General features: G+C 41.3%; 1 protein-coding gene and 1 long non-coding RNA gene across 2 annotated transcripts; both read right to left on the bottom strand.

The window, feature by feature from the left end:
• Nucleotides 1–319: 319 nt before the first annotated feature.
• LOC137870057 (uncharacterized) lies at nucleotides 320–748 on the bottom strand. Its single transcript, XR_011102672.1, has 3 exons — nucleotides 684–748; nucleotides 502–567; nucleotides 320–406 (listed from the first exon to the last, which is right to left on the bottom strand). It is a non-coding gene; the product is annotated as an uncharacterized lncRNA (long non-coding RNA).
• A 6,968-nt stretch (nucleotides 749–7,716) lies between these two features.
• LOC137870062 (ADP-ribosylhydrolase ARH1-like) lies at nucleotides 7,717–17,277 on the bottom strand. Its single transcript, XM_068707053.1, has 7 exons — nucleotides 17,194–17,277; nucleotides 16,980–17,088; nucleotides 16,513–16,611; nucleotides 16,323–16,428; nucleotides 8,547–8,804; nucleotides 7,883–8,097; nucleotides 7,717–7,748 (listed from the first exon to the last, which is right to left on the bottom strand). Exons 1-7 carry the CDS (start codon nucleotides 17,275–17,277, stop codon nucleotides 7,717–7,719), a joined length of 903 nt encoding a protein of 300 aa, XP_068563154.1.
• Between the last annotated feature and the right edge of the window lie 1,320 nt (nucleotides 17,278–18,597).

Below are 18,597 nucleotides of genomic sequence, written 5' to 3'. Positions count from 1 at the left end.
TTGTGTTTTATGTTAATGTATTTAATGTGTCCTGTCTGGGTGTTATAAGTTGTGCTAACGTATCATTTTGTAGAGTAGATTTTACACATGCAAACCAAAATCCTGCCTTTTGCATGCAAAAAGTAGATGATGCAGTATTTTCTACCCTGGCCTGTCAAGTTCAAACATACACCGACCAACAACTTTAAAAAAAAATGTAATCAAAAATCTGGACACAAATGGCATTTAAAATAATCGTCTTCATCATCCAGCTCCTCGTCCCAGCCCAAACACATGGTGTGATACCATGTGTGGCAGCTGTCACACTGGACCCACGACACCAATCCCTCCGAGCTCTCAGGGGGGTCAGGTTCCCGGCACCGGCCACACTCCCAAACTGTCTGCTCCATCTCTTCAGGAGTGTGACCTATTAATAGAATTTAACTTTTTTTAACTTTGAATTAAAGACAACTATCATTTCATGGGTTGGCATACAATGAAAGTTTACATTAAGTACACTACCGGTGGATGTCGTGGGTCCAGCAGACGAGGAGCTGGATGATGGTCTGGTCTGTGCAGGTTGGGAGGCTGTATAAATAACAGAAAAAGCATAACCATGTTTTGTTTACTCTTCATCGTGGCTAATGTCACCATCATGTTATAATATTGCTAGTTTCTATTTTCAGATTATTTAGAGCATTTACGGTGGGAGGGAGAGGAAGGAGTTTGGGACCCATAGAGGCCATGTCCTGCAGCCGATGTTGAAGGCTCTAAAATAATAATCATATTTTATCATTACAACACTAAAATACATACTCATAATAATGTTAATGCGTCACAATAGTTAATACATTCTGATTTATACGTGAATTCCAATGCATAATAGATATGCAGAAGCAGCCCCGAGGGACACTGGTCTTCTGTGGCTGGGGCGAGAGCCGCCAGCCAGGCTGCTGCTCTCTGTCTCTTCTGGCCAGAGCTTGGGCCTCCCGCCTTGCAGCACGGTCCTCCGCCTCCACGATGACATCAGACATCTCCTGAGCTGTCAGTAACCTGGCCTTGGTGATGTTCCTCCTGACCTTGCCGGTGTTGCGGTTGTAATTTATTTCGGCCAGGAGGTGGGCCAGGTCTACTGTTATCCGGCCTGATGTTACCAGGGGATGGGTGATGTAAGGATTGGGAGGAGGAGGGGCAGGTGGAGGTTGGTTCTGGGGATTGGGGATAGGGGCTGGTTGGGCTAGGGAAAGGGGATGCTGGGAGGGGAGGGCAACATCAGGCACAGCCCAGGAAGATGCCGATGGGGTTGGCGGAGGTGGTGAGGAGGCCCCACGCCACGGCCCAGACGGCATGACCCGTGACCAGTCGATGGCCATTGGGTCCAGAGGGTAGAGGCCACACCTCCTGAACCCAACCACCACCAGTCTCCGATCCTTCACCGTCTGGTAGGAGTCTCTTAGGACCCTTGAAAACTCCTTCTTAGAAACCAAGAAGGAGTGGCTCACTGCCGACAGATCTCCTGTAACACCAGAGAAATCTGCCTTCAAGGGTCCGAAGAAACTCACATTCAGAGGTTGAAGGATGTGAGACGTATGTGGTGGCAGGCACAGGAGAATGACCCCCTCCCTCTGTGCCGCCCGGACCAGCTCTGGATCCAGGTGGGATTGGTGTCCATCCATAATGAGCAGCAGCGGGCGCTCCTGCGCTGCGAACTTCAGGAAGTGCCCGACAAACCACTTCCTAAACAGCTCACTGTCCATGTACCCTGCTGGCGACTTCCCGTAGAGGGCATCGGGAACCCCTTCCTTATTATAGGGGCCCCCTGGATATCCCCCCTTGTAGATGATGAAAGGGGGGACATCCTCCCCAGCCGCATTGAGGCAGGCCAGGACGGTGATGTGTTCTCTGGTTCCCCGAGCCTGCCTGTAAGCATGTTTAGTCCCCCGGGGCACGATCACCTTTCTTCTCGTAGAGTCCAGCTGAAACCCCGTCTCATCGCAATTGTATATCTGACAGGGTTTCTCCCTCAACCCGTGCTCCTCCAGGGTGGTGGTGAGGAGCCCGAAATACTCCTCAATTGGCCCCCTCTTGGCGCAGGATGCCCTCCCACGGTCAATTATGTCTGGGGTCTGGGCAGTCAGGCGATGGTGTTGCCGCTCCCTAAAGTTAATCCACCACGTCTGGCCAAGCACGGTTCTCGGTGCTTCCTGGTGGCGGAGGTTGTATATGGCCAGAGCGTGGGCCAGGACCTGAGGCTTCGTCAGTGGAAACCCGTGACTGGCAGAATACAAACAGTACTCCACCAGGGAATCCTCATCTTCAGGGGTGAGGAGAGTCCTCTGACCATAGACACAGTCAGAGGACACCCTTCCACTGACTCGGTCACTCAGGCTGGACTTCAGGACCCCAAACTGCTGGGCTGCCTGCCGTAGAGTGAGCCTGCCTGCTTTCACCTCCTGTAGGGCCTGTGCCATGGCCTCCTGGGTCCACTTCCTCGTCTTCCTCTCCCTCTTCCTGACTTGCCTAATGTTTGGCATCTGCAAATACGCATTCATTTTGGCACAGTAAGAAATTAAATTTCCACATTAAAAGCCACATTATTTGTCTCAATAAATTGAATAATTCTATAAATTGTCAGATTACCATGCATATTTAACACATACATAGACATAAATATATTTAACTTAAACCATTGCAGATTTACAATTTCTATATCCATCTTTTCTTTTCTTGATCCTCCTGTAATGGAAAAAACTCTCACACAGACACACGGTACCTACCTTTCTTACTTTAACAGCTTCTTCCTGTCTTTTCTACTGCTTCCTGATGTATCCTTTCTACTCTTTTCTGCTCCCTGATGTCTCCTTTCTGCTCCTTGATGTCTCCTTTTTGCTTCCTGGTGTCTCCTTTCCACCCTTTCTTCTTCTTGATGTCTTCTTTCTGTTCTTTGCTGCTTCTTTAAGTCTGCTTTCTACTCTTTTTCTGCTTCTTTATGTCTCCCTCTGCCTCTCTTCTCTTCCTTCTCTCTGTTCTCTATCTTTTCAGGCAGGAACATAAACCACAAGAGAGAAATTTGTGTCAAAAACATTACATTTTGGTTAACTTTATATATAACCTAGCACTGTATGCCACTGCTGGCTTTCAATAAATGTACTGTACATTTATTGAAAGCCAGCAGTGGCTCTCAGCAGTCTCTCTCTCTCCCTCAAACACACACACACACCAAAATTATTTGCATCATTTATTAGATCATTGTCCATGAATATACTTTATGTAGCCTGGCTTATGATAAACAAGAAAAACACTTTATTTTACATATGTCTGCTGTTATATTTCAGAGCTAAAAATAAACTATATAACTTTATAACTATACACAATAAACTGCGCTGTGATTCTTTGTTGTTTTTCCCGCGGCCACAACTATTTTTTCAGACACAACATTTCTGCCTCCCTCCCCTTGACTACAGATTATGTCACACATCAATGCTATATTTTCATTGGCTAGACAAAGTAGTGTAAAGCTAGCTACAAACTACACTCATATGCTAACTCATATTAGCAGTACGGTGAAAATACAGAGACACTTTTCAGAGTAAAGAGCGTCGCCAGAGTGTTCTTTCTGCTTTCTCTCATCAAAGTCACTTTCCTATAGTATTTAGACATGTAAACGTCCATATATATTCATGAAATTTGACATGTAGATTCTTTGATATGTATGAATTAATATTACTTAAGTTTTGGATGGCGATCGGCGAAGAAAATAACCGCGAAAAGACCAGAAAGTGTGAAACGACGGAAGTGACGAATCAGGCCAATAGCAGCTAGTGCTGTACGAGACAGGCCATGTTTACGTTAGCTAGTTGAACTCATTGAATTAATCTGTAGGTTGAAATAGGTCAGTGCACATTACTGATCACATTGGTTGTCTAGTAAAAAACATACTTACCTAACTTGGGAAACTTCAGGTCGACAAATCGATAATGTCCAACTTCGGTCCCACGCAGTTAGACTTTCTGTCCACAAGATGTCCGACCACCACGCTCCGCATCGCTTTCAGCCTCGACTCAGACGCGAAAACCCCGTACATGACAGCAACACGCATGCGCAATGATCGTTAGGCGGTTTTCATCAAGAAAAATAAAAAATAAAGTTATAATTTTTATAACTTTTTTCAACGTGCTATACTATACTATGACTTCTTTCGACATGCTATACTATGACTTTTTATTACTTTTTCGACATGCTACTATGACTTTAAAAAAAAAAAAGTCACATCCTTTGCTGACTTATTTTTGACAAAACTGACCTTTCCATTTAAAAGTCTCAGTATAATGTCATAAAATACTGTAGTATACTGTTTGAAAAAAAAAAATCATTATGTCATAAAGAGTCTTTAAAAACTCATAGTATAGTATGGATAAAGAGTTGTAGCTTTCTTTTCATCAAAAGTCATAGTGTGGGAAGTCATAAAATAGTTATTGTATAACACGTTATAAAAAGTCTAAAGAGTCATAGTGCAGCCCCTGTCTTTACGGAGACCAGGCTCCAGCGTGGCATCCGGGATCAAGCTGAAGTCGACGGGCAGAGAGCAGGATAAAGTGCTGGATGGGATGAGAGGAGACGGCCTTCGTATGAACATCAATGATGCTAATATACAGTAGTTCTAGTTGATGGATATTCCCTGATGTCAACTTTTTAATGTTAAGATGTTGGACATATTCCAGAAGAGAATTATTTTGTTGCTGCTGTCTGTGTTCCTCCTTAAGTTAGAAAATTGCATCAGAATAAACTACTGTTTTTTGTTTTGTTGCGTCATGGTTTTCTTTTCATTTTGTTGTGCACCCTGTGTTGCATAATGAAAATAAATCATCTATAAATCTTTCAAATCTTTCAATGAATTTGTATGACTTTTAAGACAAACCATACTATGACCTTTTTAGCAACTTTTACAACCTACTATACTGTGACTTCTTAAAAACGTTCTTTTGATATGTTATGCAATGACTATGATTTTTTTCGACATTCCATACTATGACTATTTTTCGACATGCTATACTATGACATTTTTATGACGTTTAATCGACATGCTATACAATGACTTCAAGAATTCTTTGATATACTGTACTATCACTTCAACATTTCACACTGACTTTTTTCGACATGCTATACTATGAATTGTTTTTTACATCCTATAGATGACCTTTTATACATTTTTTCGACATGCTATACTATGACTTTTGTATGACGTTTCTTCAACATGCTATACTATGACTTTTTTAAAACATAATATACTATTACTTTTTTTTGACATGCTATACTATTACTTTTTTAAAACATAATATATTACTTTTTTTTTACATGCTATACTATGACTTTTTTAAAACATAATATATTATTACTTTTTTTTTACATGCTATACTATGACTTTTTTAAAACATAATATACTATTACTTTTTTATGACTTTTTTCGACATGCGATACTATGACTTTTTAAAGAAGAATGTGACATACTATAGGATGACATATTATACTATGACTTTTTTAATGATATTTTTTACGACAAACTATGCTGTGAATTTTTATGACATGTTTATTATGAAATGCACCAATCCGACTTTTTCATTCCCGATACCGACATACTATACTATGACTTTTTTAAACATTCTATACAATTTTATAAAATTTTATGCCATACTTTTCTGTAACTTTCTTATGACATAATTGATTCATTTATGACAATTCTTTATGATATACTGTACTGTGATTTTTTTTTTAATGCAATTTTCTGGCAAACTATTGTATGAATTTTTATGACACAACAAGCCACCCAGCTGCAACGATAACCCGATAAACAAAGCTGCCGCCAGCTGCTGTGTATGTGTAAAACAGGCAACAGTCCTCTGTTCACCTTGTATGGGAGAATTACAAACCACGATGTTGTGTGCATTGTAATGGACACATGCAGCCACTTTCCCATTGTTATTATTAGAATATGATGGCATTTCATGTCACGTTCAGGGGCCACAAAAACTGTTTATGAGGGCCGCCATTGGCCCACGGGCCACTCTATGCTTTAAACCATCATCGCGGTGATCATCGTTATTAAACGTCTGTTAGGTTTTCCCTGTATGCTTCCAGTGGGTGCTCCTCTGTTCTTCCCCTGTCTGGTTTGTTTTTGAGGGCCATGTGCTTATGTTTTGTTTTTGTCAGCCTACAGTTTTCATCCCCGGGTTCCGCCCTCGACCACGCCCTTCTCCTTGGGCTCAGCTGTGGGTAGTTCGGATGATCAGCTCCAGCTGACTTAAATACCTCAGCTTTCCTCCGACACGCCGTCAGTCCGTCCGGTCACCTGTCTGGTTTTTCGTGCCACGTGAGTCCAGATTGTCTGTTTTAAGGAGGAAGATCGCCTCTAACCCTTTTTGACGTTTCTTCTGCTCTCCTGCCGCGCTGAGTCGATCCTCGGGAATTCACCAGCGCGAAGAGGCCGATCCGGGTGGTGCCACGGAGCGCACCGATCGAGGTCCTGTTTGTTCCCCTGTCCGGACTGTTTCCAGATGTGGTTTCGGTAGAGTTTCCCTCCCGACTTTGGTTTGCTGGACACGGTGCTATAGTTTTTGTTTGTGTTTATCTGTTTTGAACTTGTTTTTTTTTAAAATAAAATCCTTGGCTGGATTTAAACCTGCTGTGTGAGCGGGCATTTGGGTCCACCTACTCCACCACACAACAACGTCAGACGGATTATTGAGGTCAAATTTATAACTCTCATATTAAAACAGACAAATTGCTTCATAATTCAGGATAAAATCAAAAGATAATTAACGGACAAATACTGCCTGAAACGTCAATAAAAAGAATGATCAAATTCATGCCTCATAAATAACTTAAAATTAGGTTCATAAATGTGCCTTTGATTGAAATGTTATAGAAGGCTTTATTGACTGCAAAGATAGTTGATCATTGAAATTGGCAAACAACTTAAATAAACGTTTTACTACAAGGTTACATCTCCCGCCTCATATTTCATGTCCAACTTATTTCACCCGCAGCTATCATTTAAAACACACATTCTTCCTTAATACATACCAGTTTGTGTATGGGAAATGGCATGTGCATGTATATTTGTGTGTGGGCATTGGTTATACATCAGGTCTCTGGTCTCTATATTACATTTATGTGCACATGTCATGATGGGTATTTGTTAAAAAGGGAGCTCCTACATGACCCCCCTGAAGTTTCATATATTAACTTTTATCAAAGTTAAATACTGGTTATACCTGTTGTGAAATTCTTGAGCTCCAATTCCTAACTGTGACAAAATATACATATAAAAGACAAAAACTAAAATTATCAATATATAGAAGCCTAATAACAAAGAGTTAAAGTGTGTGTGTGTGTGTGTGTGTGTGTGTGTGTGTGTGTGTGTGTGTGTGTGTGTGTGTGTGTGTGTGTGTGTGTGTGTGTGTGTGTGTGTGTGTGTGTGTGTGTGTGTGTTATAGGGACCAATATTGTGTTTGTAGCTCTTGTATATTACTGACATTACTCTTTTTAATAAACATTGGATTGTATTGGTCACTCAATTCATTATCCTGTGCTTTGTTTCCACTCCATCCATCTGAATTATATTGCAATACAGTGGTCCAACGAGTTACCACAAACTAAGATGTTTTCTGTACACTTAATTTGTACCGCCTCTACATTGACAATGCCAGATTAGGACCAATTAGAGTTTAGACCATCAGTCTATATGGCCTGTCTGAGAGAAAGTGCCCTGACTGTAGATGAGAAAACACATGTCTTCATAATTCAAAAGGATGTGAAATAATGTCTTCATCAGTAGCCATGCTGTGATTATCAAGCTAAACCAGAAGGCTGCCAAAAAAGACATTTTCCTGTTCGAATCTCTGACCTCCATGAAAGCCTGCTCTGCTCATCAGCTCCTCCCAGTCTGATCCCGCCCCCAGCAGTGCATCCAGCGCAATCATTGGAGCGTCGTGGCCGCTGCGTCCCGCCCAGCGCGACAGGCTGAAGCTCTTGCAGGCTTCATCTCTCTCAACTGGGCCAGAGGAGGAGGGCCAAATCACAGGCCCTACCCCACAAGAGATGCCCCTCAAATCCAGGTACCTGTGGACAGATGTAAGAGATCATTCACATCATCCTCCAATGTAATGTGATTCTGCAGAAGTGAAAGTGAAGTAATAAGTCATTTCAAGGTTCATAGACATCCTGACATGTCTTTTTTATTGTATGAGGTGGAAACAGCTGTTTAGCTTTTTTATCAACGGTAATTATAACTGTGTACACACACTCACACACACATACACACACACATACACACACACACACACACACTTTTATGTTGTCTTCAGGAGCAATATAGCAATATTTTATAATAGAAATGAGCTCAGTGCGGTTGAACTAAACCAAACCAGTGACAATTTAGTTCAAATCTTATGTCGTCCTTTTATTAACATTGAGACTGTAATAGGTTAATAGACGTTTGCTGATATAGGAAATCTGAATCTGAATACAGCATAACAAAGCCTGATTTCAGCAGCTCATACCACTGTCACTTGTCACAGAAGTAGTCCCAGTCTCTCTCGGCCTCCTCCACAGCGAAGCCTCGACCCTGAACAAAGCTCTTTGCTATTGGACAGGCCTCGTTCAATAGGCCCAGACCCCAAGTCGTTATTGGCCTGCGCTGGACCGCGTATGCCGTGAAAAGGGCCGATGCTACGGCTCCCAGGAAACCAGTGGGGTGAGGATGGGTCATCCTGCCTGTCTCCACAGCAACAGCCACCAACGACAACAGCTGGTCAGGCTTTGGATACCTGATGGGGAAAAAGTATTTACGTCCTTATCAGCATTTATTGTGTTATTATGATATATGTAGCTGAAGGTTTCACCATAAACCTAATGAGGTCCATCATAGAGGAGATAAATATGTTTTCTGTGTTGGTATTCTGTTTGGATTAAAAAATTCTGTTTACAGTAATTACTTCTTTTCATGCTTTAATTGACTCCACATTGTTGTTGTTTTTTGCTGGTTCTGGTTAATGTTTTCACCCTGGAACTCTGTTTTTGTTATTTTCTGCTTAGTGATCAAAGACGGTACACAATTTAAAAGCTGATGACTACCATCCAAATCTGGATTAATTCCTCTTTACAACCAAATGTGATAAATTTAGAGCTTAAACAATTAGTGGAATCATTGCTTAGTTGATCTAAATTATATTAATCGCAACTATTTTGTTGACTGATTAATTGTTTGAATCACGTTTTGAGCAACAATATCAAACACTCTCAGATTCTCGAACCTAAAGTTTAGCTTGTTTTTAGGATCTGAGAAACTGGGATGGACATTTTTCCCTACACTTAATTAATTGATCAAATAATCAGAAGATCAATCGATTGAAAATAATCATCAGATCATTGTAGATCCCAAAAACCAGACTGAGGAAATGTATTCACACTTACTCATGGTATTTCAGACACAGTGAGTCAAGAGTTATTTTAGACTCTGAACTTAACTTTGAAAGTCATGTCAGTAACATAAGAAGGGCAACTCTTTCTCACTTTAAAAACAGATCAATAATTGGGAGGATTTATTTATCAAACCATTTCTTTTAAAAAAATACTTTTTTTTCGACATAGTTTAGATTGTCGAAAAAATTCATAAAAAAGTCATAGCATATAGTAAACAAGTCACAGTGTAGCATGTCGAAACAAGTCACAGTGTAGCATGTCAAAACAAGTCATAGTGTAGCATGTCGAAACAAGTCATAGTGTAGCATGTCAAAACAAGTCACAGTGTAGCATGTCAAAACAAGTCATAGTGTAGCATGTCAAAACAAGTCAAAGTATTGCATGTCGAAACAAGTCATAGTGTAGCATGTCGAAACAAGTCATAGTATAGTATGTCGAAAAACAGTAATCGTATACTATGTTGAAACAAGTCACAGTGTAGCATGTCAAAACAAGTCATAGTGTAGCATGTCAAAACAAGTCAAAGTATTGCATGTCGAAACAAGTCATAGTGTAGCATGTCGAAACAAGTCATAGTATAGTATGTCGAAAAACAGTAATCGTATACTATGTTGAAACAAGTCACAGTGTAGCATGTCAAAACAAGTTATAGTGTAGCATGTCAAAACAAGTCAAAGTATTGCATGTCGAAACAAGTCATAGTGTAGCATGTCGAAACAAGTCATAGTATAGTATGTCGAAAAACAGTAATCGTATACTATGTTGAAACAAGTCACAGTGTAGCATGTCAAAACAAGTCATAGTGTAGCATGTCAAAACAAGTCATAGTGTAGCATGTCAAAACAAGTCACAGTGTAGCATGTCAAAACAAGTCATAGTGTAGTATGTCGAAAACAAGTCTTAGTATTGCATGTCGAAACAAGTCATAGTGTAGCATGTCGAAAACAGTAATCGTATGAAGCTTAAGCCAAGTTCAGTCAGGAAGACAAACATTCTATCTCTGTCTCTCCTTGTAATTACTCTATCAGCTGATTGGGGGGCGTGCACTTTAAGTAACCAACCAGATTCTGCACACTGTTTCCTTAAGCCAATCACATCGTTGCAGTCAAACTTTAAAACGTCTTCTCCTCTCTGCTGCTGTCAGTTGTCATTTCAGCGTTAAGCAGATGCGAGGAGCCCAGCTTGGCGTAGCGGCTCCCCTCAGACGAGCAAGAAGCCCTCTTGGCTCAGCTGGTAGTTCGCGGTGGTATCCTAGTAAGTCTAGCAGTTACTCGCGATCAGTCGATCCATCGCCGGTGGTCGCGCCGGAAGAATCCGTGTTCCACAGGCGGAGTCGCGTCCCGTACTCTTTCTCCACCAGCAACTCCTGGCCTCCAATGCAGACAACGCCGTCATCTCCACCGGGTAGCTCCATCCATTCCATCGATACTGGTCTTCAATCTCTGGTAAACGATGCTACTTCTAATATATTGTTAACATCGGCGCTTCCAGGACTCCATGCGGCATCCAGCCGCCATGTTAAATCAGCTCCACATGACAGTTCAGGTTCCTCGCTGCTTAAACGGAAACTTTGTTTCCGCTCCTAGTCATACGAGGAAATCATGGGTCTGACACACGTCTGGAGTTCCGGAGCATCACTCTCAATCTATAGTATGAAAGTGTCCTTTCCAGTAGTGGAATTGGAGCGCATTCACAAGACTACAAATCATTATGAGCGGAAATAAACATAACTAAGCAGCAGTTAAACTTAGTGTATCCTCTCCGTAGTGATGGGCGCGATGGGTACGTGCGGCATATGTAATCACGGCAGGCGAGTGATGCGTTTGCCCGCAAGTGGTCACGGTTTGGTCATGCACCTCCGAAATGCAATCTGGCATGGGCGGTGCTCGTGATCAAATGAATATCACGAATAGTTCACTGATAAAACGCTAACATAGTTGGGGTTTATAGGAGATGGGCCAATTCGTATGAGATGCTTCATAACAGGGTTTTAATTTTGAGTAAAATGTTTGTCAGCCAAACCCAATAGTTTATACGATATTTAGCCTTTGTTTCTTTATGATACATTTAATACCTGACTTCTTTCCTAACGGGGCTTGGCTAATGTGATAAAGTAGTTTATGAATATGAGGGTACAGATGACTACAATCCCGGCATTGTGGAGGTTGGTTTATGGCTTTTGTCAGTTATACCAACATGCTATGGTTATATCTATGAGTAACTATGAGTCTATCTCGTCTTTTATTCTTCACACCTCATGTTGTTGGTACGCCTCTGGTGTTTCAGAGAATAACAACACATAACGCAGGGTACTCGAATGAAATTCAACAAAGTCCAGTTTGAGAGAATTTCCTCATGCAAAGGTCCGGAACATCACAGTCTGTCTAACGTGCGTGATGATTTAGTCCCATATAAATTGACGTTTCTTTACGTAGTCAACAGCTATTTATCAAATCAAGAAGTCAAATGATTATGTGATGTAAAGTAAGGGATGCATTTATAGATTAATTACATAACAGAGCTTTTAAGGAATTTGCATCTTAAAAAGATAAAGTACCTAATTTTAGTAAATTAATGGAACTGTCTCGTCGTGCAGCTTTAAAATTCAGTGCAATCGGGGTGAAGAGATGTAAATGGAAGTATGACATTGCATTGTATCTTATAAAAGAAGATTGTGTACAGCAACGTTATTTGTGGTTATTAAACCACTTGGTTCAGCTCTATTCCTCTCTTTTACATCATAGTTGGGCAATGAAATCATGTGATAGGAGTCTGATTTGGGCTCGTAGGTCATATCTGCCTGTGTTATTTTTAGATTGAGTGGGCGCGTTTGCTTAGTCGCGTAGTGGCGCTCCACCTGGCTGCTTCAATATCGTAATGGTCTCTGAACATATAACCACACTGGGTTAAACTGCATGGGAGGAATGAACATTTAAGAGTCTGTCCATATTGGTTAAAGGCTGGTTAAACTGTCCACATTCTGTGTTTGGGAGAACGCCATGTGTAATGTCGTAACCGGCTCCCAAGCGATGACAAATATGGAAGGACGTAACGGAGGATTAAAGGTATTTATGATAACAAAGTAAAGAACGGCTACCAAATTGTGAAGTGTGTCAGTCAGTAACATCGGTAATGTAAACGGGAAAGCGTGCATGAGGAAGTATGGGGCATGGTCAGCGGAAGTGAAGACCAAAACCAAAGTTTAACCGGCAGCACTGGCGGAAATGAGTTCATGTGCGCAGAAGAGCAACACTGGAGTAGGTCTGTTATTCCTCAGAGCTCCAGGAACAGGTGCTCTGCATCCAGTAATCTGCCACAGCTGCGTTCTTGTGACTACTTGCGGGGACAGATAAGTGGCAAAACCATAGTTGTACATTTATACATAAAGTATAAATAGCTTCATTCAGGCTCATCCAGGACGCGCTTTTCCTCTCCTGCTCATTGGTCATGGCATCTTCCTTGTCCTAAAATGCACAATCTACCTTGTTGACGGGTGCCGCGCTGACCTGTGGGTCAGGTCGCTGTGTGATCAATTGCTTGGTGTCGCATTCTACGACAAGTGGTGATTTTTCACTAAAATGTTGACACGGATGCAGGCCATCCGTGGGTTTTGGGGGGTTCTGTCAAGGCAGTGGTTTGTTAAACACAAAGGGTAACTCGAGCTCATTAAAGCCTTAAAAAATGTGTACGTTAAGTCAGGTGGTGGTGTCATTTCATTTGGCTAATAGCATGGGATAGCATTATCTCATTCATGCAAATGTTCTGTATATTATCTCTAAATACCTCTCTTGTTTAAGGGGATCTTCGCTCATCACGGTATAATGCCATTGCACTCAAGTCTGTTGGACTCAACCTATTTGGGTCTAATTCGATCCTGTTCTCCAGTGTCTGGTCTAACAGATCGTTTCTCATTTCTCCTGGTCTGATGTGACCGGTTGCTAAATTCTCAGGTGAATGTGACCTGGCTTAACGTGAAGTTTTCTTAATTCCTAGGTGAACAGGACCTGGCTGGTAACTTATGGTTTAAACACTCCAAATGCGGAGGTGCTTGCGCAGTAATTGTGGCTCGTAGAGACTCTGGGTTTTGCCCGTTCAAATCCATGCTTAAAGTCCTCCGATTAAGACCTATTACTTGATCCACTTCTCCACTATTTCTTACCCCAGGTAACGTTCCTTTATCTAAAACATGGTTTAACTATCATTTCGAGGTTATCCTCAGAAATCTAATTATCACCTCAGCTATACTCGGGGCACTCTTTAGAATAAGGGCTGCTACGTCTGCTGCTAACCAAGGCATCACTGCTACTACCATATATAATGGGACGTTGGTCATCCTTGGCCTTCACGTCCTACATCCACCCCGACTTCAACACCATCGTCGAAAATCAAAGATCATTGAAGCCTTAAAATCCGGTAAGGAATGAATAGATAGATAGATAGATAGATAGATAGATAGATAGATAGATAATAACTTTATTGATCCCGCGAGAGGAAATTATTCCGTTACAAGCAGCAATAGGTTACAGGAATAAAAAATCTTAATATTTTATATATAAAGAAAAATACACAATATATACAATTATAATAGAGTAAAGATGTTATATAGATAGATAGATATATCTATATATATATATAGATATATCTATATATATATATAGATATATCTATATATATAGATATATATATATATAGATATATATATATAGATATATATATAGATATATAGATATAGATATATATATATATGCGCACACTATATACACAGTGAATAGAATAACAGAATAATAGTAAATAAACAGTAGTGCAGAGGTTTAATGATTTGATTTGGCCCGAGGTGATTTGTTATCGAGTCTTATAGCGGTAGGCAGGAATGTTCTCCTGTACCTGTCCTTATGACAGCGGAGCTGGATCATTCTGTTGGAGAAAGTGCTCCGCTGTCCCTGCAGTAGGTGGTGGAGAGGGTGGTCCTGGTTATCCAATATGGATAATAGTTTCTTCAGTATCCTCCTCTCCACCACCTGTTCCAGACTGTCCAGTTTGCAGCCGATGATGGAACCGGCCTTCTTAACCAGTTTGTTAAGTCTGTTGGTGTCTCCGGCTCCATTGCTGCTCCCCCAGCAGACTACAGCAAAGTGAAGTGCACTGGCCACAACAGACTGATAGAACATCTCCAACATCTTGCTGCACACGTTGAAGGATCGAAGTTTCCTCAAGAAAAAGAGTCGACTGCATATAACTGGTGGTGGTGGCATGTTCACGTCTGTTCTGGTATTATTGGTAGGTCACATTATTTTCATCTCATAGCAGGGGATAGCGTTATATCATTCTTGAAATGTTCCTTTTGAAGATCTTTATCACATTTCTAGTTTGTAAATGTATATTCTCTCATCACTGTAAAATACTGTGCCCTCCTGGCTCTGCGTTTACCTTACTCTATTTCTCTGGTGTAACCTGACCATGTTCTCCACCTTACTGGTCCAACACCGTTTCTCCATCTCCTGGTCTCACGTTACCTGGTTTAACGTGACTATTTTTCCTAGGTTAAACGTGACCTGGTTTAACGTGTCTGTTTCCTGGTCTAACGGGACCATTTCCAATTCATAAAAGAAAGATGGGTCTGAGGTTCCCTATTTCTAATTTTGCGGGCCAAGTGCTGTAAGACCCGGTCAGAGATGACACTTTCTAATTTCGCGGGCCGAGTGATGTAAGACCCGGTCTAGTTGTGCTGAGGCAGAAGACCCCCAACTATGCTGTTCTGCGTTCTCACTTGAACCCCACTATCCTGTTCTGCGGTCTAAACGTGACCCCAACTATTCTATTCTGCGGTCTAACATGACCCAACCTATCCTTGTCTGCGGTCTAGCTTGACCCTAACCTATCCGGTCCTGCGGTCAGTCGCGACCCATCTATATATTTCGGGATCTGTTGAAATCCTACCATACTTACTATGGGCTACCTAGACCCGCACTATCCTGTGTCTGCGGTCTATCGAGACCCCCGTATCCTAGTCTGTGGTCAATCTAGACATTCCTCTATCCTGTGCTTTGACTAACTTGACTTCTTACCTCTGGTTTAACATCAACTCGTGCTAGTTATACCCTTACATTTTCCCTCTTGACTAATTTTCTCTTTTGCTTAGGAATTCACTACGGCAGTAGGTAAGGTATGTATTTGTTTATTTTATTCATATAGAATAAAACTTCTTTTGGGGGATTAAGCCTATTGGACCTCAGTATCCCTACCCTCGGTGATATTACTTCAGGATGGAGTCCAATCGCCAAAGACTTTACACAATTCATATTTGTTGGTTGCTTGTATAATAAATCATTGTTAAATTATAAAACAAGTCTCTCCTGATTGATATACTATGTTGAAACAAGTCATAGTATAGCATGTCAGAAACAGTAATCGTACACTATATCGAAACAAGTCATAGTATAGCATGTCGAATCTGAGCTGTTTACTATTGTTCCACATGTTGCAATATATATTCTGACATTTAGAAATGGAAATATTATCATAATAATACACGTGATAATATCGTGTAAATAATCGAGCGCCTCTTAATTAATTTGATAAAAACAGTTATGGTTACAGACTCTCTCCAACTCCCTACACTCATATTATTTAGTGCATCTCCTTCGCCAAACAAATAGACAAAACGCTCAATGAACAAAGTAAAATATGAATTTCACTGATGGCATTATTATGATTATATTTCAAGATATTGCAATAATATTTTTATCGTTAATTCTTTTGGCCACAATAATCACAGTTGTAGATAGTTTTTTGTATACAAGAACACCTACAAAATGGGTACTAGAGACTTAAGTACTGTGTACGTGATGGGACAACTGTCTTACCTGAGACCAATGGACATGGACCTCATGGCCGCTCCACAGCCCATCCCCTCTGGATTATAGAGCACTCTGTAGCCTCCTTCCTCTCCAGGCTTCAGCTGGGAGACTCCTTTAAGTGCAAATGAGAGTAAGTCTGATCTCTGCCATGACTACAAATAAATGTCATAAGATTATAAAATGAACCTTGTGTCACCCAAAATGCTTGAAGGCCCTGGTTTTCTCCCATCCATGTCTTTCATACCCTCCACATATCGAGCAGCCACCTCATGCATGAGTTCCTCCCCCGCCTTTCCTACGAGGGAGACAACGCAGAGTCAACTTGTTCAAACTGCAAATGTCCTTATTAACTTTTTAAAGATGTAAGGGGCCTGTTAACAAGAATGGCTGTTTGCCTTATCACAGCAAAGGTCAAGTTGAATTTCTACCATTTTCATTTCACTTGTGCAGAGCTGTAATAGAGCAGCAAATCAAGGCAAGGCTGGAAATTAGATTTGACCTTTAGTTATGAGGAGGGTGTGGTGTGTGTGTGTGTCCCAGTGAGGGCTCAACAGAACACTGATTATCAAATCAATCCAATAAATTGCTTGTTTGAAATGAAAATAGCAAAAGAGGGACAGAAACTGGATAGAGCAAATGGTTTCAATGTCCTTCGAACCTCACCAGTGGCCAGTCCTTCAGTCGTTGCCAGATGCAGAACTGTGTTGTCGCTCCCCGGCCAGTCAGGGAGCTCGGCCTTGATGTTCTTCAGACCACCAAGCTCTTTGAGCTCCTGCAAGGAGAGAAAGGGCAAGGGCAGACATTTTAGGGTAAAAACACCTTCAGTAGTGCTTTAGTTTTACCTCAGCCCCTCCTTTCATATTGGTCCTGCACTGACCTGATGAATAGCTGGTCCCGACTCATTGTACTCCCAGAGCTGGTTCCTGTATCCCAGAGCATCACCAACACCACTTAGCAACATGGCCCAGTTGAGAGCAACAAGATTTACAGAAAAACACCAGTAACATCATCAGTGTTATCTTTTTCTATTGATCATAATGCAATTAAAAAAACACTGTGCTAAGGGAATACTTCAAAATAATGATGATAATATTACAAATAAATGATATATATGCACATGCATACAGACAACCTTTTCTGACCTGTCATATGTAACCATCAATTCAAACATCGACATGTCAACGAGCCATCTTAGACATTACGTTACTCTCTGGCTTGATTTGAGAATACTTTCAGTAAAATGTTGCACTCGCTGCAGGAAGTCTCCATGCTGTGGTCAGTGGAAGTCTCACCGGTCCATTGCAGCGCGTCTTTCCCCGAAATCAAGCGTCACCAGGCAGCCACACACAGAACTTAACACCGGGGCTGCAAACTGAAGCCCTGGCTCCCGCACTGCTCACTTTCTACTCGTTTGTTGCAAGAATGAGCTCAGTCCCTGAGAAGCTCGGAAAGGCCCGTAGCAAACACCAGCCTTCATTCACTGAAGTTATTGCACGCAACTTTCAAAACCCGAGCCGGCAGGTTAGGCTCCCTGGAAACGTGGAGGCTAAAAGAAGATGCAGCTGCAGCGCAATTGTCGAAGGCTGCTTTCCAGTTGGCAAGATGGAGACGCAACTAAACTAATGGCAAATCTTCTCTGTAACATATTGACTCATTCCTAGGCACTCACCTTTTACAAAGCTGCAGCACACAGATCTCAATTTGGATTAATCTGTGTGATATTGGTGCATAAATGAGACCATTCCCCTGATAAACAATAACTTTAATCCACCAACATTTTTGTTAATGAAAAACTGAAATATTAAACCCTAAATTAACTGACGTTACCTTAAACAATTTACCTACAGTCATGCTTGTTTCAAATTCGTCATTTCTGCATATTGACAAAAACAATAATATAATGCCAAGTAGGTATAATGTTTACCATGTTCACCATGTTAGATTAGTATGCGAACATTTGCTAATTAACACTAAACACAAAGTACAGCCGAGTCTGTGTATTTTTAGTTTATCAGATATTTAGTCTTAAAGTGACAGGCAACAATTTCCTAAAAAAAGCCAGTGTTTAGACTGATACTCCTCTCAATCATCACTTGTGACTCATATAAGTGTGTGTTGGTGTCTGTATCTGCAGAGACCCTGCCATCTGCCTGTATTTTCTCTTCTCTTCTTTTCATTTTGCTGTGACCGAGACGTTTCTGAGCGTCAGCAGAGAGCATTTGGACCCCACGTGGTTGCGTAGCCCCAATCAATAAGCAGGGTGTGCATGAGCCTGTGCGCC

This window comes from Cebidichthys violaceus, unplaced genomic scaffold (assembly GCF_023349555.1).
Source record: "Cebidichthys violaceus isolate CVI_PGR_0920_01 unplaced genomic scaffold, fCebVio1.0.p SCAF_128, whole genome shotgun sequence".
NCBI lineage: Eukaryota > Metazoa > Chordata > Actinopteri > Perciformes > Stichaeidae > Cebidichthys > Cebidichthys violaceus.
The sequence above is the reverse complement of the archived record's forward strand: the minus strand, read 5'-3'. Positions and strand labels throughout refer to the sequence as shown.

Bases quoted from the DNA above. Each gene is read 5' to 3' on its own strand.
- LOC137870062 (XM_068707053.1), bottom strand. From the start codon at position 17,277: ATGTTGCTAAGTGGTGTTGGTGATGCTCTGGGATACAGGAACCAGCTC. The intron at 17,089-17,193 runs GTCAGTGCAGGA...CTCTCCTTGCAG, and splicing joins CGGGACCAGCTATTCATCAG to GAGCTCAAAGAGCTTGGTGG. The intron at 16,612-16,979 runs GTGAGGTTCGAA...TCTCCCTCGTAG, and splicing joins GACTGAAGGACTGGCCACTG to GAAAGGCGGGGGAGGAACTC.